We start from the raw sequence: 23,507 nt of genomic DNA on the forward strand, positions 1-23,507 counted from the left end.
TAGCTCTCTAAAACCTCTGAAACACACAGCTGACTGCTAACAGCCGTATGCCAAAACTAACTACATAAATAATAAAAAGAAAATACAGTTTTAGGAATTTCAGACAACTTTATTTCCAGCTTGTCCACCAGTTTGGAACTGTTTCCTTAGATCCTCACAAGACACAACTAACAACTAACAGTCTTTGAAGTCTTAACGTTGTTAGTGGATGAATGAAATCCACGACACGCCCAGTCAACAAATTGGGCCATTTTGATTTTTTTTTTTTTGTTTTTCATTTTGGCATTTGTACAAGTCAGCTTTAACATGCATTTTCACAAAATCACACCCTCAATAAGAAGCATAACTCAATCTGCCTTTCATGCTTAAGAGGAAAAAGGGGTCACGCTAACCAGCAACAGTCCCTGATCTGTCCTCTGTTTTTGTTTTTTTTCCCAGCTCAGTGTGAAAGCTGGTTGGCTCTATTCCCCAAATAGAAAATTCTTTCCGCTGGATTACGCAACAATAGCAGCAGGAAGGGGAGATAATGAAAGAGTCTGATGAAAGGCGCAAGAGAGCACCAGTGGTCACCGCTATGAGTCACCGCCTAATTATTTTGTTCATTGTTGAAAATCTTTTACTTTGATAAGACTTGACTTTTAGCTGCTGCATTATCAGTCCCAGCAGTGAGACTAATGCAGTGGGATGGGGATGACAGTCAAAGCATCTTACAGAATCTAGTGTAGAAAACAACGCAGAGACTCTTTCATTTATTCACATTTTCATTAATTCACAACAGTAGCAACTAAAAGAAGCAATTTTATAATAATTTACAGACTCTTTGCTAAGATACAGTATGTGGCAGCAGAGTTTTCTAAAGCAAAACCATTGGATGTTTGATCACATCACTGGCCCAAAGAGAGAAAGAGTGAAACATTTCTAAAGGGGTCGCCTCAAACGTTCTCATCCAAACAAGCTGAAGTTCTAATATCTGTCAAAATGAAAGCATGTTTGTTGACATAACTGTAAAATTGAGTTATTCTGCATTGTCCTGAAGCACCATACATGTGTGCCGCTCATCTACCTTGGCATAACTACTGAGAACCGATGCCTAGGAGGTAGAATGGTCTTAGATTTAAAAAGCTCCTCAGAAAATGCATGGAGCTTCCCGTTGCCCTCAGTGTTCAGTGAAAATTTTAAAAAGCCTCGGCCACATTTTGTAAACTAAAATGAAAGGCAAAAAAATATCATAGCTTCAAGTTTAGCTGCAACATCCTCCTGCAGTTTTTACTTAATCCAGGAGCCTTTGTCTAACCACATCAAAGTTCTGTCTTGATCCTGTGCATCAGATCTTTCTGATCTACCATTTCGGTCTGTCTGTTCCAGCGGTGGTAAGCCAACAAAGCAATGTTCTTGGCAGCCACAGAGCTCATCTCCATGGCACTGCCGGCCCACTCAATACCATTGAGGTAATAGAGATTGGGATGGAGCTCCACTGGAGGAAGTCTCTGGTTGCTGCCATAGTGAGGGTACGCTTGCCACTCCGTCACCTGCACTGAGTAGTAAGACCTACAATTCAGAGATATGGGAAAGACAACAGGGAATCTCAATAAGGCAAAACTGTGTGAACGCGAACATCAAAAACATTACAGTAACTTCATCAGACTGACCTGAAGAGCATTTTTAGCTCTGGTTTGTCCAGCGTTTGTGGCGAGAACACCTTGTAGACTCCAGCCTCTTGTGGCTGTTTGCGGCGAAAACCCGCTGAGATGTTAACGGGACAAACACTGGCCACGCTGTTGAAGAACAGACTGGGCGTATCGGTAGTCAGAACGCTGGCGAATGGGAAGAGCCGAGGGTCCGGGAAACCGAAGAAGGAGGTGTTTAGGTATCCGTGAACAATGGTTGCTACGGTGCTGTGATAGCTGCCAGGAAGTTGGTCAAATGGCGTGGTGAAGCCTTGGAACTGGAGCTCAGACCCAATGCTGGCCTGGAGCGGAGTCGCCAATACCACAATGTTATACAGTTCAGATCCTGTTGTCCCTGTTGCTGTGGTGAAGTTCAGCTGGTACTCCAGTGCATCCCCTGGAATAAAAGTAGATGTACAAGTCGTTTTCAATCCTACTCTACTTCTGTTTATATCAATTCCACATTTTCTGATGCAGGTCTTTATAACCTAAAACAGCCCTCTGGGCTCTTTGCTCCAAATGTGCTTTTTCTATGTTTCTAAAGACAATGGGAATTTTCTAATACACAAATCCTGATTTTATTCAGCAAACAACAAGGTGGAGTACCTGAAGGGACAGGGGAGATAGAGTTGACTTGCGCTTGCAGCAGGTTAGCGTTGGCCATCTTTAGCAGACCTGAACACACCATTTTGTTGCCTCCCTCCACCGCCCACAGGTTGTTCTGGGCGCCGGCTAAAGAAACGGCGCCTGCAACACACATAGAGGCGTAAAGGACACAGCCGAGTGCTATGAACCAATTACCAAGCCACCTACACATTTTCCTATTTTCTCCTTCTTGCAAACCCCCCCACCCTCTTCCTTTCACCTTCCTTTCCTCTCTTGTGTTGACTCCTCCAGACCCCATTTTTAATGATTTCTCCACATCAGCATGCCTTTTAAAAAACTGTCCCTAAATAAATGAATACAGCTTTTGTCACATTGTTAGCTCCACATGCTCTCCTTCTCAGCTGCTGGGTTGTTGTTTTGTTTCACTCAGCTGACCTACAAAAGCAGGGATGCTGACGTTCTGTCCGTAGTTGACCCTCATGACGGGCGCAATGACTTCATCAATGAAGCGCTGAGACACTCCCAGCTCCAGCAGCGAATCGGAGAGCGGCCGTCTGGTCATGTTGATGAAGCCAGTGCCACCAAGAGAGTCCAAGAGTTCTTCCACAGAGCTGAAGGCGTAGCCGTGGGCCTGGTACTTATAGATCCTGTTATGTCACACACATTACAGTCAATCACTGAATTTGCAGACATATTTAAAGACTCAAGTTGGCACTTTAGTCGTTCCCTTCACCTGGATACAAAAGAGAGAAAAAACGGTTGTCCTGGTAACCATGCATGCAGATCAAAACAGACAGGGAAAAAAAAAAGATTATTGTTGTTGCCTCAGAAGTGATGCAGATATAAATTACTTCCTGAGGGAGGAAATTGAGGTTGATGGTGACAGATGAGGAATAAAAGGGAAATTCTGAGCTTTACTCACTTAAAAACTGAGAATAATTTACAATGGTTCAAGATTTTTTCATCATTACTTTAAATATCAAAATCCATTTTCTGAAAATATATCAGCATGTTAGAATAGAATAGAATAGAATAGAATAGAATAGAATAGAATAGAATAGAATAGAATAGAAATTTAATTGATCCCACTATGGGGAAATTTGATTTGTAACCATAGTTCTTTAAGAACAGAGGATAATAAATAACACAATGAAAAAAAGGTCTATAGCTGTAGAGTCTAATAGCTGATAGACGGAAAGATCTGCATCATGCTCCTTCCTGCAGTGAGGGTGTTTCAGCCTCTGACTGAAGTGCACCCATGCTCTCATGCAGATGTTGTGAAATAATGAAAAAACTCAAAGTTAGAAACTCACAGTGCGACACCCTAATCTATCAATAATCTCAAAAACAGCTGCAAAGGTTTCCTCAGATTTTAAATGGTCTCAGTTTGAGCGAGTCAGCTGAGGAAAACAGCTGACTTTGACAGATGTCCAGAAGACAGTCATCAACACCCTTCACAAGTAGGTCATTGCTGAGCAAGCGGGTTGTTCGCAGAGTGCTGTATCCTCTATCAAAAAATGAAGTGAGAGAATATGGATGAACACAGCCTTCAGAGGATGGTCAAGGAAAATCCATTCAAGGAATTTGGGGAAACATTAGAATGAGCGGACTAACGTTTAAGTCTGCACCACACAGACAAATCCTCGTGTAAAGCCACTCCTGAACTAGAGATGACAGCAGCATCTTACCTGAGCAAGATGAAAGTAAAAGTAATTTAGAAATCAAGGTCCCTGAATCTGGAGGAAGAGCGGAGAGGCACAGAATCCACAGTGCTTGAAGTCCAGTGGGAAGTTTGCACAGTCAGCAGTGGTTTGAGGTGCTTTATCATCTGCTGATGTTGGACCACTGTGTCTTCTGAAGTCCACAGTCATCTATCAGGAAATTCTGGAGGACTTCATCCTGCTCTCTGCTGACAAGCTGTGATGAGATTCTGAGTTTTCTTCTAGTAGAACTCAGCACCCACACGGCCAAAAGCAGAATCACTGATCATGTTGCTACTGTGCTTGACGGGCCAACAAACTTGCATGACCTGGACCTGAGATAGAAGCTCTGGGCTGTTCTAAAGAAGAAGATGAGAGACACCAGAGCCAACAATGCAGATGATCTGAAGGCAGCTGTCAAAGTAATCTGGGCTTCCACTAAACCTACGCTGTGCCACAAGCAGATGGCTTCCATGGCATAAAGCATTGATGCTGTAATTCATGCAAAAGGAGGTCCAACACAGTACTGAGTGAATAGAAATACATAAAAACATTCTTCAAAAGCCTAAAATATGGTCTGAAAGCATCCTTTTTCATATCCTTTCATTCCTTTAATTTACTGAAACACCAAATGTTAAGTTTCATTATGAGCAAAGGTTGATCAACCAAACCACACTCGAACTTTTTAAGCCGCACCTTTAAATTTTGAAGAAAAAAAACTAATTTATGCACACAACTGCAGGCATATACTGTATTTAATATCACGTTTGAGCTCAGCAAGTAGAAAAGCCACAGCTCCCGGGTGGCAAAATAACTGTAGATTACAAGATATATCAATGCATAAATCATGTTTTATCTTAAAATAAGATATAATATTATGTTGGTAACTACAGCTAAAACAAATAAAAGTAAGAAACCCAATGCTATTTACTAGAATTATATGGTAAAATGAAAATTTTACATTTACTTTGTATTGACTTGGTCTGCAGTGGTGTCACTTTCAGTGGCTTTGATGTTGTGGATGTCCAGGGTGTAAATAATGAATTCCACACAATTAACATCACGCCGAGCTCTAACACAGCCAACCCTCATCAATAAGTCACTAAGTAGCTGCTGTAAAAATACTACCTCATAAATTTCTCCATGATTTCCTCCACCCACATCTGCAACCGGATGAAGCTGATTCCATAGCGCCACCACAGGCGGAACAAGTCCAGCAAGTACCAGTCTGTCTCCTCCAGAATCATCTCCTCTCCGTTAAAAACCGCCGTCTTCCCCGCCACATTTCGACGATACTTCAAACCTTAAAGGGGGAAAAAAGGCAACACAAAAGGACAGGTAGACATAAACATACAGAGAGATCAAATCATTTAAAAAAGAGCTAGCTCCTGAGAAATCTAAACATTTATTTTAGCCAGGCATTTATTAGAAGTTCAGAGACAAAAATGGCCCAAAAGTTTTCAAATAGTATATACATTATTAAGAGAAAGAATACACTACCTTCATTATTTCTAAAATATATAACACATAGTACAATGTAGCTTTCTGAAACCAATACTTTGCTATAAAGTATACTTATGCAAAATCCTCCAAAATTAACTGATAGGAGAATTTAACCTAAAAACAAATGTTAAAATCTAAAAAATATATATAAAAAACAGAGAAATGCTCATCTACTTTGTGCCAGGTACAGAGGATCAACATCCTCCACTGTTGAGACTCGGTTTTTGTTGCCTAGTGTCAAAAAGTTCATTTACCGAGCTGTTTGACGAACTCTTGCATGTGGAGGTTGAGGGAGTGGATGATGGAGCCCCCAGACTCGTAGTCATTGTGGTTGACTGTTACAGTTGCGAGCCGGCCTCCGACCTCGCCCTTCTCGTACACGTCCACCTGCACATCAGGGCCAAAGTGTTGGCGAAGGAAATGGGCGGTGGCGCTGCCTCCAATCCCTGCTCCAACCACAGCTGAAAAACAGGCACAATTAAAGGGTGGAATTAGAAATAAAAAAGGATGAGAAGGTGGCTAAAGTAAGTAGTATTTTGTCTTTCAGTAGTAAATATATGACACATTTTTAAGAATGTTGGGTGAGCAAACACTAAACTAACTGCTCATTTCTTATGCTGTTTGCCATTTTTCCTCGTTTTAACCTTGACCAGAACTGTACAGGCTTTTTATTTTTGTATGTATGCAAAAATTGCACGAATGTGTGCAAAACAAGACAATAAAAAAGGTCGATTTGGATTGAATTCTATTAAAGTGCCATCAAAGCAAAGAAGATTTTACAGATAACATTAGATTTAATAATTTGAACTTATGGAATCAGGCAGACAATATGTAAAATGAATACTCAAATTTGACAAATCCAAATAATACAACTTAAATAAAAAATAAATTAATGAACTTTCTGACCATGAGGCTTTTGAAAAAATGATGAATGACAAATGATCCACCAAAACAATACTTTTAAAATTCATTGAAGTAGGATAAGAATCTTATTTTACATTACAGATGTTCTCCAGTCAAAGTAGGATTTTGGTAATGTTTGAAATATCAGCTAAGAACATGAATTTAATAAAACTAGACATTTCTATGAAGATTGATTGTTGTTCATGTTAGCTCAATGGCGCTCCAGCTTTGACGTTTGATGACCATCCAGCCTACCGATTTTAGAAGGTGGAGCTCCATCAACGTTAGTGGGGGTCTCTGGTTCTCCAACAATGGACCAAGCTAACAGCAAAGGGACGCAAATCGAGAAGCGAAAACGGCGCATAGCGGCAACAGAGAGGGCAGGCGGGTGAAGATTAGCCTAACAGTGTTTCTCAGCTACGGTACGTTTCACAGATAAGCATGCGTTTTCCTTAGCAATTACATTCTATACTAAAATTTTCTATGATTTAACTCATTGTACAACCGCATTATTAAAAGCAAAAATTGCTGTTATTAAACCAAAGGGAGCTTGACTACGATTCATCGGTCGGAAACGTAACGGTCCGACGATGAATTAACATCCGGCAATATCACGTGACCCAACCCTGGGACCAATGAGATTATGGAAACCTGCGCAGAAACGTTTCTTTTCAGTTTACTTCAGTGGTTTCATGTAAAATTGAACTTCCTTTGTAGTTCTACTGCATCGCACTTTTTTTACTCGAGTACATTCAAGATGAAAGCAATATGCTTTCATTCACAATTTTTCTCTTGCAAATATCGTAAACAATAATCCTGACAGTAAAAGCCTAAAAAATACATCAATTTGAATTTGTTGATTTATGCTTATTGAAATTTTTTTAATTTATCAAGAGATTCTAACAAAGTTTAAAACTTATACTAAATTTGGATATATATTCAATGATTTAGTTACTCTAGTTTTGTGTTGTGCTTTGAGACATCCTGTTTCAATTTGTAATAAATTACAAGACATTGCATAATAAATTGGAGCCCACTTGGGGTCACGGGGCTGTGGAACCCTTCCAAATTTTTTTAAAAAATGTTTAGAACAAATCTGAGACCTTTAAAGGCATCCTGTTTTTATTTTATTTTTACTTTTTAGTAGATTGTCACACATTAAATCTGCTTGAGCAATATTTTAAACACTACTCTTACTTCAGTAGTATTTTCCAACCTGCAGTTCTGACTCAGTTTTGTGTAAACACTGGTATCATGTTAACCTGTTATCCAAATTGCACGACTTTTAATTTTAATAACTTTAAATTTTAAAAACACTTCTGAAAGTTTTTAAAGTACCCATAGAAGCCATTAATAGACAAATCACCCTTATCACACAAGTCTGCATGTTAAAAGAAAACATTTAGATGTATTTACATTATTCGTTAGTGTTCATTGGTGATTTTATTTTTTAGTCAGGTTCTGTAGTGTAACCAGTCAACTCTTTCTTTCAAAATATTAGAATAGTTTAATAGCAGTTGAATAGCTTTTAAATGAAATCTCAGGACACGTGTTGAAAAACTGTGGAAGTTTCCTTTAATTAATTCAACAAAGAAACTGCTGCCACATTGGAATAAACCACTGAGCTTAAACTAACATTCACACTGAGCCTGAAACATGACTGGCACAGTGGAGATGTAAGGCTTAAGGACGCCTCCAATCGAATGCACACAAACCTGGAAGTGTGCGAGACATTCATACACACACAGGCTCGCATACACTCAAATTCATTTACATCAGCTATCTTACATCTGTGTGGCTGCTCAGGCAGCTGCCTCCCTCCCTCCCTCCCTCGCATGTTGTCTATGGAAGGTCAGAGGTCGGCGGTTACCTACCGGTCAGGAAACCTCTGTTCCCTGCTGGTGCCTTAGATAGAAGGCTACTTCAGGGCTAAGAGGTGAGATAACACAAAGAGCATAACCATTCATCTCAATGTTATATCTTTATGTAATATGACCCCAGGCGATAACACTGCAAGGCCACCTGTGGGCCTGGAGACCAGGGTTTGTGGGGTGCTGAGGGAGGTCATGCTCTGGCCAAAGAGGGGCGCACTGACAGATGGGACAACGGCCATGAAGATGTAGTTGGTCACTTGGTGGAGCGTCGAGTTGGCTCTGACGCGGTTGGAGGAGGTGGAGGGCCTCGCCGATCTAAGTCTTCAATGTAGAACATGATGAGCTTCCTGCGCTCCTCTGGGACGCACTCCAGAACAAGGTAGCGCTTGTCGTTCTGCAGGATCTTCTCCACGTCTTTTAGGTGCTGCTCTGACTCCTGGATCAGTTTTCTTGACCTGAAATTAGAAGTGAATAAGAAACAGGTCAACGTTGATGTAAACCATTTCCTCAGTGCAGATGCCAAACATACTTTGTTCAGCAGTCCTTACTTCACCGTGTGTTCTACCTTCTGAAATGTGGATTTAGGTGAGCAGAAGCCTTTCAAGCAGGTAAAACACATCAGCATTCAGAAGTCATTTAGATCATTGTGTAGTGAGGGTGAGGAGGAGAATGTCATTCAACAATTTGTCATTTCAATACCTACAAAAATGTGTTGATATTTCTGTCTGAATTACTTTTATCATCTCCTTAATGCAACTAAAACATGTTGAGTAGTTCAAATAAATGCTTAAAATGATCTTTAAGTATAACTTGTGCTTGGTGTAAACTGTACAAACCTGTACGTTATGAACTTTGTCTCCTTTAACAAGGTTCTGAAGTCAGCCTTGGCTGTTATGTATTTGTCTTTGATGTAATCTTCAAATTCTCGCTGTCTCTTCTACAAACACAGAAAACCAGGTGAAACATAAGAATAAATAAAAACTTCTTTTCAAGAAAATTAGAACGAATAAAAAAAAAAAAAGAAACATCCTTACTCTGTCACTGGAGGAAAATTTTATACAGCGAGGGTCGTCTTTGATGACCTTTTTAACCTCCTTCCATGAAGTCGTCAGAGTGATCTTTAACATAAATGTATATGTTTAGAAGTGAGGCGCTCCTGCAAATACAACTTAATACGTGATAGTCAAAGACCCACTCAGATAGATGCCGTGTTTTTAGCCAAAAAAAACAAAACAAAAACCCGTCTTTCTCTGATTCACAATGATTTGAATAAAGAAATACCCATAAAGGCAATTTTAAGCTGAATTTTTTTTCTTAGTATGGTTTCCGTCATCTAAAAAATGCCACGAGATCATGTGAAAAACCAGATTTTCCTTTGAGTGGGTCATCAACAACAGTAAGGTCCACTGTAAAAGCTGTGCTGGTATTTCATGGTTTTCAAAGTTTACAAGGAGAAAACACTTCTTTAACAAAAAGAACCCAGAAGCTATGTGTTAAGATGTGCTACTTAAGTGAATTGAACCTTTATTGTCATTGCAACACAAACCTATACTTGATTAGAAGCATAAACTGTTAATATGAAATAAATCAGATCATACAAAGCGTAGAAGAACAAACTTCTGCCACCTGGTGGACAGAGAAGGCCTGAGGTTATGGATGGCCTGATTTGCAGGAACTAACAACTCTGTGGTCCAAACTGGAACTTTTAAAAAAACAAAACAACAACCCCCAAGTTATATTTGCTGAAATCCAACCGAATGACTGAAGGCAAACCAAGTTAGTTACACGGTGAAACCTAGAGTAATACCAAACAACTGAAGAAAAATCATTTTGGTGTACATTTGTGATCAAGTCAATAATAAACCAAAAGGCTTCTAGCATCATTTCCTTTGCCTCTTACCATGCTGGTCTCATCCAGTAGTTGTCTGAACTGTTCCTTTTTCTTTTTGGCCAGTGCTTCTACGTGTTCATTGAAAAGTTTCTCTTTCTCTTCCCTCTCCAGCAGTGATGAAGACTCCCAGCGATGGTCCTTCCGCAAGTTGCGGCGCGTGTCTGACCACGTTGCATCTGAAGAACGTACCTGTAGCGAAAAACAACCGTTTTTCTCCTCAACAAGGTCGACACCATAAAGCCTCAAAAACTAAACTCGTGCAGAGAATCTTTTCCAAATGTTTACCATCAGTTTTTACTTTGTTGCTTCTCTTTGGGACTTGATAAAACGTTGAAACGTCATAGGTCAACAACTCTTCAGGAAGTTATAACGCTGACTCACCATATCGGACATGAGAGCTTTGAAATGCTGGATGGCTTCCTCCCGTTTGTGCTGCTCCCTCTCCCGGTCGATCTCTTTGGTCTGTTCTGATCGGGCCTTCTGCACCTCCCGCTCCCGCTCTCTGAGGCTGGCCTCAATGCGAGCCTGCCGCTCCAACTCGCGCTCCTTTTCAATGTCCACGTTCTGTGGAGGATGACACACACACACACAGTTTTGTGTTCACGCTATTTTGTGTAATGACGGTAGGGGTTATGCATTAATGGAGATCAGTCAAACTTAAGGTTTGCATCATCAAAAAGCTGCTGGTCCTTTCAAAGCAAACACTGAGTTTGGTAATAACTAAAGCACAGAAAAGGCTGATGAGAACTCAGAGCTTTCTCTACCTTGGCCTGTTTTTCCATGAACTGTTTAAACAGTTCCTCTCTGAGTGCAGAGCTGTCCACCGCCTTGTATCTGGGGTCGGTCTCTAGTCTCTCTTTCACCTTGCTCCACCGATGGTTTCCATCTATGTGCTGGTCACTCAGAAGATCAAAGAAGTCCTGTCTCACCTGGAAACAAACAGACGATTCTTACTTATTTCATAAATCCATACATGAGAAGCAGAACAGAAACTAATACACACAGTGATACTTTAGTCACTCCCAAACTACCATGCAGACTCTTACGCTAAAATGCCACATAGAGTTTGCTACAAACATCTTTTTGATGTTGGAAACAAATCAATTTTAAACTACAAAAACTAAATGAAATAAAATAATTTTGGGGTTCCTTCATAGAAAAGGAAATCATCTAAAAATTGAACTGAAGATACATGAATGGGAAAAACTGTGCATTCATACCGATTCAGCAACCAAAGCTAGTTTGATAGTGGACACAAATGCAAAGCCCTTTTTAATTCTTCTCTCAAGCGTCTCATTGGTTGTTTCTTTTCTTTTCTTTGAATGTTCTTTTTTTAAGGGTTGATTTAAAAATGTGGACTGAGTCAATAAATACAACAGGAATGGAAGTAATGTTAGCTAAGAAGTACTGCAGCTACATTTTGAAAACAAATTCACCTCTCCAGGCACCTGGAGAGGTGAATAAAAGGTCAAACGTAACATAAAAATAATTAAAGGAAAAAGAAAAACATGTTTTTTTGCACGTTTTAAATGATGTCTGAATTTTACAAAGCTGTTATTGAGGGCTGGTGGGGGGGACAAAAGCAACTGGAGAAGAAACTAAAATATCAGTTTGTGCTTTAAGTACATGGGTAAGATCAGAAACAAGAAACCCTCAACTTTGAAATGAACCTCTGCATTCTTTACAATATGTTTAAACTTTAAACCGGAGCGTCAGCAGAAGAAAATCAGTCACTAACCTTCTCTCCTCTGGATTTGGAGTCCTCCTTTTCTCTCTTCCTCATGGCGGTCATGAACTCGATGAAGATGGCCTCTCTGTCTTTCATCTTTTCTATGGTTTTGAACCGAGGATCTCTGCCATGCTTCAAAGCAAATTCACTGAATGTTGTTCTAAAAAGAAAACAGGAAATAAATTCATACTGTTTGAACTTTAAGTTGAGCAAAATTAACATCCATAGAAATATTAATGTATTTTATTATTATGAAGAACGATGTACACAACATCGTAACATAATAAAAAATAATAAATAACATTAAAACTCTACACTCCTATGCTGTCCTCTTTGAGATTTTACACATACAAATTAAAGTAAAGATACAAATTCAGATTTTACCAGTTTAGTACAATAATTGACACCAGAGCAGCAAAAAGAAGCGTTTCTTTACCTGGGTGTGAGTTTTGCATCCTCCATCATTTTCCTGAACTCATCTTTAGCCTGCATAAGCTTGTTCTTCTTCTCTTTCCTTTCCTCCTCTGCTCGTGTCTTTACATACTGATCAAACACCTAAAAAACATGTTAAAAACGTCATCAGTAAAGACGTTTTCCAAATAAAGAATAAAATCTAACTGTGTTTAAGCATATTAACATATTCGGAAATGAAGAAGAACTGAACCTGTTTCCTCTCTTTTGGGTTGAGCAGAAGATAACGAGGGTCAAAAACAATCTTATGAAGCTCTTTGTCCCAAGTTGAGAAAGCAGACACCTGTGGGGGGGCAAGATCCTTGTTTTAGACAGAGAAACGAAACTGCTACCACACATCGACAACTCCATAGTAACCAGGTTTTCATCGAAATGTGAAGAAAACCATCAATTCTAAATGGAAATGCAGTCATGTCATGATTTCAGGTTTAATAGCTGCTATGAACAGACAGACATGAATTAAACCTCCATATAGCCGCTGTTTCAAACTAGTTTTATCAGTTTTCATGTGGAGGAGTTTACATCATTATATGCAGCAAAAAAGAAGCATGTTCTGTGATGTTATCCTCTGATGTGAACATTCTGAACCACGTTTAGCCTCACCCCTCTCTCCAGCAGCATTTCTCTGAACTGGGTCATCCTGGACTCCAGCGGCACGATGGCTCTTTCTCTGGCAGCTTTAAGCTCCGCCTCCATGGCTGCTTCTTTCTCTGTGTCTGACTCCTTCTGTTCTTCCTTCCTGTGAGGTGGAAATGAAAAGGACCAAAGGTTACCAACAAAACAAATACAAGTCAGCATTGAACAGCACCAAAAGACAAAAAATGAGCTGCAGAGGTTTGGACCTCTTTAACTTAAAAGCTGTGATACCAGACTTACTTCCTCTTTTTGGCTTTAGATGGCTCCTCATCCAGAATATCTTCTGTAGCATTGGACAAGTCTGGCTCTTCCTTAATAACACCTTGTATGAAGAGCAGAAAGAAGATTTTAAACAAAGTATTTTTGATAAGTGTTAAAGGTTGCACAACTGGAAATTGGTGTAGACTTTATGGTAATTGCCAGCAGCAGTTAAATTATGGGTGGTCCAACAGCAGCAGTAAGTATAAAAAGTAAATAAAATGATAAGACACTACAAGGTATAAGGAAATTAAAAATATGATCAAAAAACAAAAAAAAACAGGAGACACAATAATAAATAGAATTAGGGTAAATGTGCCCAAAAAGACACAAAAGTTTTGAAATGTATTAAAACAATCTAAACAATAAAGTGTTAAGCTTTCATAACTAATTTAAAAAAAATTGGCAGAAGCTTGTCATCCTTTGCCTGTCTTTGTTTTTGTCCACACCTGTCTTTTTGCCGTCTTCTACGCCCCTCTTGTGAGGCGGCTCCTGGATGTGCTTGTCAACATCCGCTCGACCCACAAGCTCCTCGGGACGGTCCCACATGGACAGCCGCGTGGTTGGGTTGTAAAAGAAGACACGGTCGTCACCTGTCCATACCACACACCTAAGAAGAGAAGACAAAGGCGTTCGTTTCCGTTTTCTTTTGCTAAAGAAGAAGTAAAGATGAGCGACGTTTGTAACACGTACCAAGGAGTGCCTGGGATGGGGTTGGTGGCTATGGGTCTGGCTTTCTGCGCCGCTCGCTCCTCTTCGGTCATTTCTTCTTCTTTAAGCTTCTCGACAAAATTGTGAACCACAAATTACTACTAATACCAAAAGTTATATATTATTGGCCATTTTCTTGTTTTCATTATTACATTTGAATACAGGCTTAGGTGATAAAGTAGTTTATGTTTGCAACCTTCAAATGTCTTTAACCCACCTCCTTCTCAATATTCATGTTTGCTGCTTTGATCTCCTCATCCTCCATCTCCATTGCTTCTGCTTCCTCCAAAGCCAGACGTTCACAGAGCTTTTGTGCTTCTTTTTCTAGTAAGGGTGTAAAAAAAACAAATTATTGATCCCCCTGGGATGCCTCCTTTTGGGGGGAAAAACGTTAATAAGAGGAAACACACAATGATTGTGTTTATCTGTTAACTTTTGTGATGTTCTTGCAACTATTGAATGTCTCCCTTCCTTAAGAGTTCTACTGTCATTTGACATAATGAAATGTGAGACTCACCGCAGTGGCTCATCAGTAGTAGAGCCTACCTTTGTCTAGAACAGCCTGTGGCTTCTCCCAAGTGGATTCCAGCGTTCTGTTGTTGTAGTAGTACGTTTTACCATCTGCTGTTTTGTATTCTGTCCACTCTGGGAGGTGCAGGGATCCTGCCATGGAGGCAGGAGCAGCTGAAAGTGCCAGCTGGGGGTGCATCATGGAAACTATTGGTGGGCCCATCCCAGGAAGCATGCCTGTTGTTGGTTAGAGGAGACAAGACAACCGGTGATTAGACGAGCTATTTTTCCTCAGTGAAACAGGAGGTGGCTAAATGCCTGTAACATTAACTTGATATAAAAACTAGAGTCCCACTGATTTAATGAATTAAAGTTATTTTTTATACATGCATATTTAAAAAAAAAAAAAAAAAAAGCTAGTTTCCGCTCTAGTTTCATCTACGTGTGACCTATGAGCAAATGAGGGTAAAACCAACCTGAGTTTCAAAAAAAAAAAACACTAGAAAGGTAAGAAACAATTTTAAAAAATGTAGTTTTCTGTTCTTTTAAGACGCCATTGGTCGAACTCTAATCGAGACTGTCAAATAAGAAGCCCTAAACAAGCAGTTATTTTACCATCAAGCCCAATAAATGCTATGATGGATGAAAAATAGTTCATATTTTGGTTCCAGGAAAATGAGTTTTTGGAGTAGAAAGTGTGCAAATTAAAAATAAAAAGTTACCTTCAACATACAACAAATTGACAAAAAAAACACGGGTCACATACACAAACAAGTGACCACACACTTGACGACCATGCCACAAAAAAAGACAAGCATGTGACGACAACATGTAGCTTTGACCGTCGACACAGCTAAAGCGTCACTATGCAAAACAGCTAAAGTTAACCATGCGTTTACAGCTCCTAATCGAGGTTCAAAATGACTCCTCCTCACAACAAAATACATGATCTTCCCCAACAATGTAGCCAACAGCAAAATAAAAAGGTCTCTGGCAGACCGAGAATGATAAAACGTTGTCTTCTAACACAATAAGCTCCTTTGTACTCAAACGAAAAGCCCATAGAAAACAACGTGCGCCATTTTATCCTGTATGCAGCTTTTTCTTTGCACACCATCAATATTTTGAGACAGTTCAAGACATGTGGGGCCAGGAATAGAACAATCAAACTTTGTCAAATGAGTCATGGCAACCCCTAAGAGGCAACTGATCCTGTGTGTGGAGTAAAATCGTGCAGCAAGTTTAACTCGGTAAACATCCATCTTTTACATTAAGATAAGGAAGACAAAAAAAATTACAGCAATAAAATCCTTTAAATCGGCCCCTTGTCTGAAAGGCTAAACAGCAACCACTCTAAGCAAAAATCAACACCACCCTAATTGTTTTTACGTCCCCATATGTAGCGTAGAACGCGTGTAGACATTTACTACCATGCCATCTACTGGAGATTTGAGAGGCGAGCGGCTGGGTGTTTACCGTTGGCGCTGGGGCCTGCCTTTACACAGGGCGCACCTACTATCTGCATCATTGCTACACCTGAAAGAACAACGGACAAGCAAGCATCTGGTTGAAAACAGCAGGACACCACAAATCAGCTACCGCCGTGCTTGAGTTAGTGTGTGGTCCCACTCATACACACACATCTTCACATTCATCTCCATTATGCAGCAGCGGTGAAACAATCACTTGTTTAGAAATAGTTTTAGAATCAAAAGGCTGCAGTGAAAAGCATACATCGTCCTTTAAAATAATAATTTCTCTGATGAAACTTGATTATAAAAAAAAAAAAAGGAAATTGCGTTATATAGTAAATAAAGGGTTTAGAAACAAAAAAACATGGTTTTAAATAAATTCAAGGTGGAAAAGATAAGACTAAAACATTTTCTAACTGTGTGTAGCTATAAACAGCCCCCTGAAATAACAATTAAAGCACTGTTGAATAACATCAGGTTTTCATTCACTTAAAGACCCACTCTGGTCATCTTCTGTCTGTTGTAAAAGCGTTCCCATTGGTCTTTTATGTGTGATTATGACGTTTTTGGCCAAAAAAACGGGATAATCACACAAAACGGTTGTTTTTTAGGACATTGTTTCTGCAGAGCAGCAGGAGTTCATTAGAAATTCACCTCCAAGTTGCGGGCGTGACTGTTGGTGCGGAGTAAGCCCGCCCCCACTTCCCATTGCCCATCTGTTCACACGCTCTCCTGGTAGGTACAGGCCCTCACAACCCCAACCTAACATTACAGACACCACAAAAATGGCGAAAAATATTGGAGCCAGCTGGGGGGAAAAAATGACATTCATGGATCTATTTGTCTACAAGTGGATGCAGACAAATGGAGCAGAGCAGGGAATTTGTGGCCCGTCCAGCATATTTCTACGTCACAAATAAGATCTTTTTCCAACTGCATGTTTTCTTCTGCCCCTGATTCACAACAACTTGAATTAAGAAATACTCAGAAATGCAATTTGAAGACTAATATTCTCTATATATGTCCACCATCATCAGAAAAATGCCATAAGAATACATTAAAAACACTGAAAACATCATTTTCATCAGAGTGGGTCTTTAAGCAAAAACAGAGTTTGGTCTCAATGTGCAAGGATGGGTGTTTACTGTTGATGCACAGTTAAAGCTGAAGCATGTGGGCTGTGAAGCAACATTTAAAGACTGAACAGGAATAAAAATTAATGTTGAAACAAACTCCTCCGCTGATGGCCTAAATCACACATCATAAGCTTGACAGAAAACAAAGATTGATTTTTTTTTTTGCAGCGCTGCAAAAACTCGAATTCCACTCTTTGCCTTTTTTGTCGTGCTGACAATCCAAACTGGCATATAATATTTCTAGAAAACCACTAACGAGTTACTAATTTGAGTGAATTTGCTCAATTTATGACAGTAAAGCTATTTACTCATGTACTCCCTTTCCCTATCAAGACAAAAAAGAACCAATTTGTGGCAAAATTAGCAGAAAGCGAATCTGGAGTCATATGAGGACCGAGTCTTTCCTTACCTGGCAGAGGAATGTGCATTCCTGGCAAAGGCACCCTAAAAGGGGGCACCATGACTGGGGGAAAGGCAGGTATGGTAGCTGTGGGCTGGGGAACGCTGTGTGGCAGGGCTGTTGGTAACAGCGACATGGTTTGGACTGCTGTAACAGGAGAGGGAACTGTGGAGACGGTCACCACGGTGACTGGCGACACCGAAACAGTTGAAGTCACGGTAACAACAGGGCTGTGGTCTGATACGTTGGTGGCTTTTGAGAAGGGAAGAAAGAAAACGTGAATCAGTTTTGCCCTCCAGCGTCATGACTTTTCCATTTTAGCTAGAGGTGGTTCCTGCATGAGTTGGGACTTTACCTGGCATGGACACAGACGGGGAAGGACTGGTGATGGAGTCCGGACTGGAGGTGAGCGTCTGGGAGGGAGTGGAGGTTGGGGCCTGTGTGGGGGAGGCTGCTGCTGCTGTGCTGACTGTAGTGTTGCCACTGCTTGAAACAGCAGTCACCCCCACATTTGCACCTGAGCCTGCAGCCCCCGCTCCCAGAAGAGGATTGAGCTCAGACTGCTGGATGATCTTCACTCCCTCTGGTTTACTCCATGACGACTCTCTGGTCCGGGCATTATAGTAGTATATCTGTGCAGAGACGATGACAAATACGTGTTATAACTAAGAAAGTTACCGCAGTTTACATTATTTCTATAATATTTGCTGTTAAATAAGGAAGGAAAACTAATCCTCTCAGCGAATCTGGGACACAAACAAACCACAGTCTGCTAAATTCTTCTCAAATAAATTAGGATTTCTCTTTACAAACAGGATGCAGATGTTGTCAACTGCTTTTTTTTTTCCCATTTACCTTTCCCTCTGACGCTTTGTTTTCTACCCAAATCTCCTCTGTAGGGTTGAGGGCGGGGTTGCCGGATGAAGGAACAGGGGGCATCCCAGGAGGAAACAGCATTCCTGGAGGAGGGGGCAGGTTGCCAATGGGAGGAGGAAGGAATGGAGGTCTCTGCAGAAACAGATACAGGTGAAGTTTTTAAACTGTACAGAGTACAGCTCCATCAGCAGACAGATGTTTTGTTTGAACAGAACAATAACTGATAGTTTGAAGGTTCATCTGTCAACAGAGTCAGACTTAAAGACAATGGGGGGGAAAAAAGTTTGTTTTGCCTTTTAATGGCTTTAGTTTGGAGTTAATGCCTCTTGGTTCATAACTACACAGTACATCTGACCTGCTCACTGATTCCTTGATTACAACTAAATCCATCTCATTTTTAAGTAGAAAATCACATTTCTTAAATACTTTTAGTACATTTTTGTACATTTGTAATTGAATAACCTTTCATTGGGTCTCAATTGAGCTGAAATGACCTAAAAATTTATACTTTAACGAATTGTCTAACTAGGGTTTGGTCTCAAACTGAATCCAATATTGAATTAAAAAAAAACTTAATAGCAAACACTGATACTCAAGAGAATCATTTTTTCAACACAGTATGTTTTATTCAAATGTTTAACGCAGCAGGTTTTACATAAAGCAAATTATTCCCTTCAGCCTGAACTTTGTTAAAACTGCAAAATAATTAACGTTTTCTTCCTTTTGAGCTTACTTCTTTGTATTCTGCTTTATAGGACAAGCCCCAAAACACATTCATGTTTTAAAAAACAAAACTAAAGTGTTAAAGATACCGTCATCTTGTTTAAAATGTTTCTTTAAATCGGTATAGAAAAGAAAAAAAAGAGTTGTTCAAGAACCAATATAAGTATCCAAAATGAGAGGATATCCAGCATCTACTACAGCTACTTAAACCAACAGCAAGTCAATATAAAAACTTGATTGTTGTACATTTGCACCATCACAAGGAACTTGGACCAGTGCAATAACAAAACCATGAATCCAATTTTTTAGTCACCACCTTTTCCATTAAAATGGTTAATTAAGTTAAAAATCGGTCGTTTATATTTGTCAGGAATGTATGTTAAACGTTTTCAACAGATCACATCAGTGAAGAACTGCAGTTGAACACATTAACAGCTTCAGAAAATCCTGAAGTTTGACCATTCAAGCTTCATTTTGATGGTTCAATGTTAGAGATTAAAAACTAAAAAAAAAAATGTCATAGAATTCATGAAAAAAACTTATAAGAGCTGAAAGCAAAGGCTCTGTTGTAAATCAATAACCACAGGTCTGTTTTTGAAAAACTGATAACAGTTAGCTGCTCATTTCAGATACAAAAGAAGAGGACTTTGATGGATTTTTGGATGCTGATTGATGACTGAAAATAAATTAGATAAATCACAACCAACTCAGTTTTGTCCCCACTGCCTTTTTAAAAACACACACTAGGAGGCATGTTTTACCGGTATGTTTAAACGTGCCCATGCCTTAAAACCCTGTGCGCCTTTTAGTATGTGTTAAATACAGAAAAAGCCCCCATACCTGAAACTGCGCCCTATAATCCAGTGCGCCCTATGGTTGTGAAAATACACAAGTTGCTGGGGTTCTGTTTTGAAAAGTTCCTTACGTTGATGTCTGGAGGAAGATGCCTTCCCTACACTAGCTTTCATTTTTAATTAACCTCGTTGTTATGGCTGGCCTGTATTTAGGTTTGTTGCTATGGATCTCGACTACTGACAGTGATGGGATAATCCAAAGAAACCCAATGCTCATTAGGGGTGTAACGATACACGTAGTTGAACTGAACCGTTTCGGTACAGCAGTTTCAGTTCGATTTCAATTTTCAATTTCTTTGTATAGCCCAAATTCACAACAACAGTCGTATCGATTGGGCTTCGGTTCGGTTCACTTCTGTAACGTTTCGGTACGTTTTTTCTTTTTTTCCTGCACATGCATTACAACGACCCAGCTGCTTTGTCACACTTCCCATGAATCTTAGTAGCTGTAGGCGGGGCTAACCCCAGGTCGCCACCGTATTAACTTTGCGCCGAGACGGAAGTAATGTTAGCCGTGAGTTTCCTCCGAGACGCTATTAGGCGACGGACAGTAAGCATGTCAACATATGGCTAATGCAGATGCGAGGCCAGAGATGAAGACCCCCCCATCTCCTTACGCTCTCCTGTGTGGGAACACTTCGGCTTTGTTGTTAGCATCCATGAAGGAAAAAGACAATTGGTCAAGTCGAATGCTGTGCAAAGATAGCGTACGCCACAGGTAACACATCCAATCTGTTAACGCAATTAAAACGGCATCACCCGACTGTAACGATCGGATCTACAAGAAAAGAAATGTGCAAGTTAAAATGTTTTTTTTTTTACCAGTGTTAAGTATCCAAAGATTTTGGTTCCTGGCAGCTAAAAGTTTATTTTATTTTACTAAGCAGATCACCTACATAAGTCAATTTTAGCGCATCGTTACACCCCTAATGCTCATTGTGGTTAGTTTGTTTAATTTATGCTTGATAAATCTTTGTGTTGATTTATTTTGTTAGCTTTTACTACATATTGCAAAAAGGAGTCTTTTTTTTGTTTTGTTTTTTACAAAAAAAAAAAAAACATTTCCATGCTGCACCTGTAGATGAGGAGGTCCAATAGGTGGTGGCATGCCTCCTGGGGGTGGGATGGGTGGCATGTTGGGGTCAAAAGGAGGTCGTGCAAATGGAGGTCGAGGTGGCGGTCCTCTCAACATCCCAAAAGGAGGCGGCGGAGGCCGGAGCAGCGGTGGAGGGCCTCGCAACACTTGTGTTTGGGCTGGCGGAGGGGTAGGAGCTTGGGCAGGAGCAGGGCTGCGAAACCGCACCGCCTGCTGCGCCATCCTGGTACAAAATAAAAGGTCATAATATCATAAAGCGTCTTATCACTTCAAGAAACAACTGCATGCTAAGCTGTGCAAGAGCAATAATATTCCAATTATATGGCTCATCTTTGTAGTGGTGATATTGTATGATTGCTCAGTTTTGTCTGGTCTATGTTGCTTGTCTGAGTTAAAATTTTCCTGCTTAAATAATAAAATAAAATATTATTTTCAAAATCTGAATGGAACTTATTTTTAAATTGCTGTTTTTTTAAGTTTGTAGGTAAACGTTTGCTTGCAATACTTTTTAAGCTATTTCCAAATTCATAATTTCAATGCTTTAAAGACATTGCGGGAACCCTGAAAAAAGGGGGCCATTGGTCAAGCAAAGGTCATTTAGATGCAATTAGTGAATTTATAGTACTCCAAAACATGAGTTTACCAGAGTTTAAGAGTGTTTAAATGACTAATAACACAGTGATATAGAAGAAAATGATGTTGTGCAGCTGTATTACACTACATATTCAGTATAAACACACATTAAATGTAAACAATTCAATTAAGCAAAAATGTAATTTGAATAACAGGCTTTATTACAATGTTTACGGGAGGTGCTAAGTATTTATTTGTTCACAAAAAAATAATGAAACTTCACATAAAGAAATATTAGATTATCTGTTACAACACTGATTCGTTGCGCCTAAAACAGCAGAATACACTGTGTGTGATCACGTCAGTCACTGATCAATCACAGGTTTTTAGTAGGATGTCAAGTCAAAATAAACATGTCCTTTAATCACACCAAAGAAAATTATGGACCAACAGCGTTAACATCCAGACAAGTCGTCCAATCGAAAGTTGTACAGGGTCAGTTTCATGATCATGAGCTGTAAAAAGAATTGTCAAGTTTAAAAAAACTGATATTTGTGAACAAAACTGGGCTGTTAAGTATGGTCAAGCTTAAAATTGCATCTCGTAACTTTGAATTTATACATGAATTGACGATAAATTACCTAAATCGAAAACAAAAAGGCTAATTATCGTCGTTTATGCTAAGGCTAACAGAAGCTAAGCCTAAGCCCATTCAAAAATACTGAATTGGGTGCGCTAGTGGTGCTGTTTACAATTGTGCACATTTAGCTCACTCACAAAGTATGTTTATATTAGGATTTCTGTGCTACCTAAAAACAAGCACAATGTATGTTAGCCGGTCGGCCAGTCTCGGAACTTTGGATACGTGAATGTTTACCGCGTGTGAACAGCAGAGGCGAGGCGAGCCGCCTAAAAACACAGGCTAGTTAGCTAGAAGCTAGTTAGCTGGCGTGGTGAAATTCGCAAGGAAAGCATCTCATTTGATCCCAATCTCTTAACCAAAAAAAATCCCGAACTTAAGCACAGTAAATTTCCCATTAAGCTCAGTTTTATGTCCAGTTTGTATCTAATTTATGACATAATTTCCCTAGCTCTAACCTGTTGTCGTTGAATCCAATAGACTCGTTCTCTGTCTGGTCCGCCATTACAGGAAAGTGTTTCTTGACTCTTCCTGGAAACGCCCCTTTGTGGTTTCTCTGTTTCTGGTTCGCTATTGGTAGCTGTCAATCAAAAAGTTTAACGAGTTGTACAAAATCTGATTGGATAGATGGTCTCTCGCGAGTGTTCCGTTTAGATCTCATTGGTCTTTTTTATTTGTGTACTAGGTGATGTCTTTGTTCAATGAAAGATCACAGTCGTCTTCATTTCATAGATCTCAAATGATAAACTACGCATTAACGTTGTTTTATGTTTAACTAAGACGCATAGTTGTAAGGTTTTACACAAAAAACAATGCATAACTTGCAAAACCTTGCCTGAAAAAAATAAAATTGTTTGCACACACAATACCCAAAAGTCCCAATAATATATTTTTCAAATGTTCTCATCAAGTAACTTTTATGTCTATTTAAAAAAAACTATTTTTTCTATCATTATCCTGAAATCTCTTCATGTACTGAATACTTCAGAAGAATAGTTTTATGGTTTTCATGCCTCTGACAAGTTTGTTGGGAGAAAGTATAAATTTGACCATACAAATATCTTTTGACCATTTAACTTTAAATGTTGTTGTCATTGATGGATGATGTGTCCTCAACACATTCCAGAACCCTCCAAGAACAGCCACGCTGTGCAGATTTACACTTGCTGTACGTTTTCGCAGGTGTGACAAAATCCAGTCAGTCAAGCTTCTCCATTGTCAAATAAAAGGAGAATAATCAATCATATAATCTCATTGACAATTTTAAACAGTTTTTTG

General features: G+C 39.5%; 2 protein-coding genes across 5 annotated transcripts; both read right to left on the reverse strand.

Moving 5' to 3' along the window:
- Positions 1-734: 734 nt before the first annotated feature.
- pcyox1l (prenylcysteine oxidase 1 like) lies at positions 735-7,016 on the reverse strand. The gene is made up of 7 exons (XM_004076153.5): positions 6,635-7,016; positions 5,731-5,937; positions 5,102-5,276; positions 2,709-2,920; positions 2,274-2,414; positions 1,650-2,064; positions 735-1,548 (listed from the first exon to the last, which is right to left on the reverse strand). The coding sequence occupies exons 1-7, from the start codon at positions 6,741-6,743 to the stop codon at positions 1,299-1,301; spliced, it is 1,509 nt and encodes a 502-aa protein (XP_004076201.1). The 5' UTR covers positions 6,744-7,016; the 3' UTR covers positions 735-1,298.
- A 915-nt stretch (positions 7,017-7,931) lies between these two features.
- tcerg1b (transcription elongation regulator 1b (CA150)) lies at positions 7,932-22,869 on the reverse strand. Of its 4 annotated transcripts, XM_023962223.2 has the most exons (22): positions 22,688-22,830; positions 20,996-21,239; positions 18,323-18,475; positions 17,823-18,099; positions 17,477-17,719; positions 16,586-16,693; positions 15,936-15,995; positions 14,496-14,696; positions 14,167-14,273; positions 13,932-14,017; positions 13,688-13,848; positions 13,221-13,302; positions 12,948-13,083; positions 12,538-12,627; positions 12,310-12,428; positions 11,883-12,033; positions 10,909-11,073; positions 10,526-10,708; positions 10,154-10,333; positions 9,288-9,371; positions 9,090-9,190; positions 7,932-8,708 (listed from the first exon to the last, which is right to left on the reverse strand). In XM_023962223.2, the coding sequence occupies exons 1-22, from the start codon at positions 22,732-22,734 to the stop codon at positions 8,507-8,509; spliced, it is 3,180 nt and encodes a 1,059-aa protein (XP_023817991.1). In that variant the 5' UTR covers positions 22,735-22,830; the 3' UTR covers positions 7,932-8,506. The 4 variants fall into 4 exon arrangements, with proteins under 4 accessions (XP_023817991.1, XP_023817992.1, XP_078786829.1 ...); XM_023962224.2 differs by lacking the exon at positions 16,586-16,693 and having other exon boundaries at positions 22,688-22,869; XM_078930703.1 differs by lacking the exon at positions 15,936-15,995.
- Between the last annotated feature and the right edge of the window lie 638 nt (positions 22,870-23,507).

This window comes from Oryzias latipes, chromosome 14 (assembly GCF_053564925.1).
Source record: "Oryzias latipes strain Hd-rR chromosome 14, Olatipes_Hd-rR_3.1".
Classification (NCBI taxonomy): Eukaryota; Metazoa; Chordata; class Actinopteri; order Beloniformes; family Adrianichthyidae; genus Oryzias; species Oryzias latipes.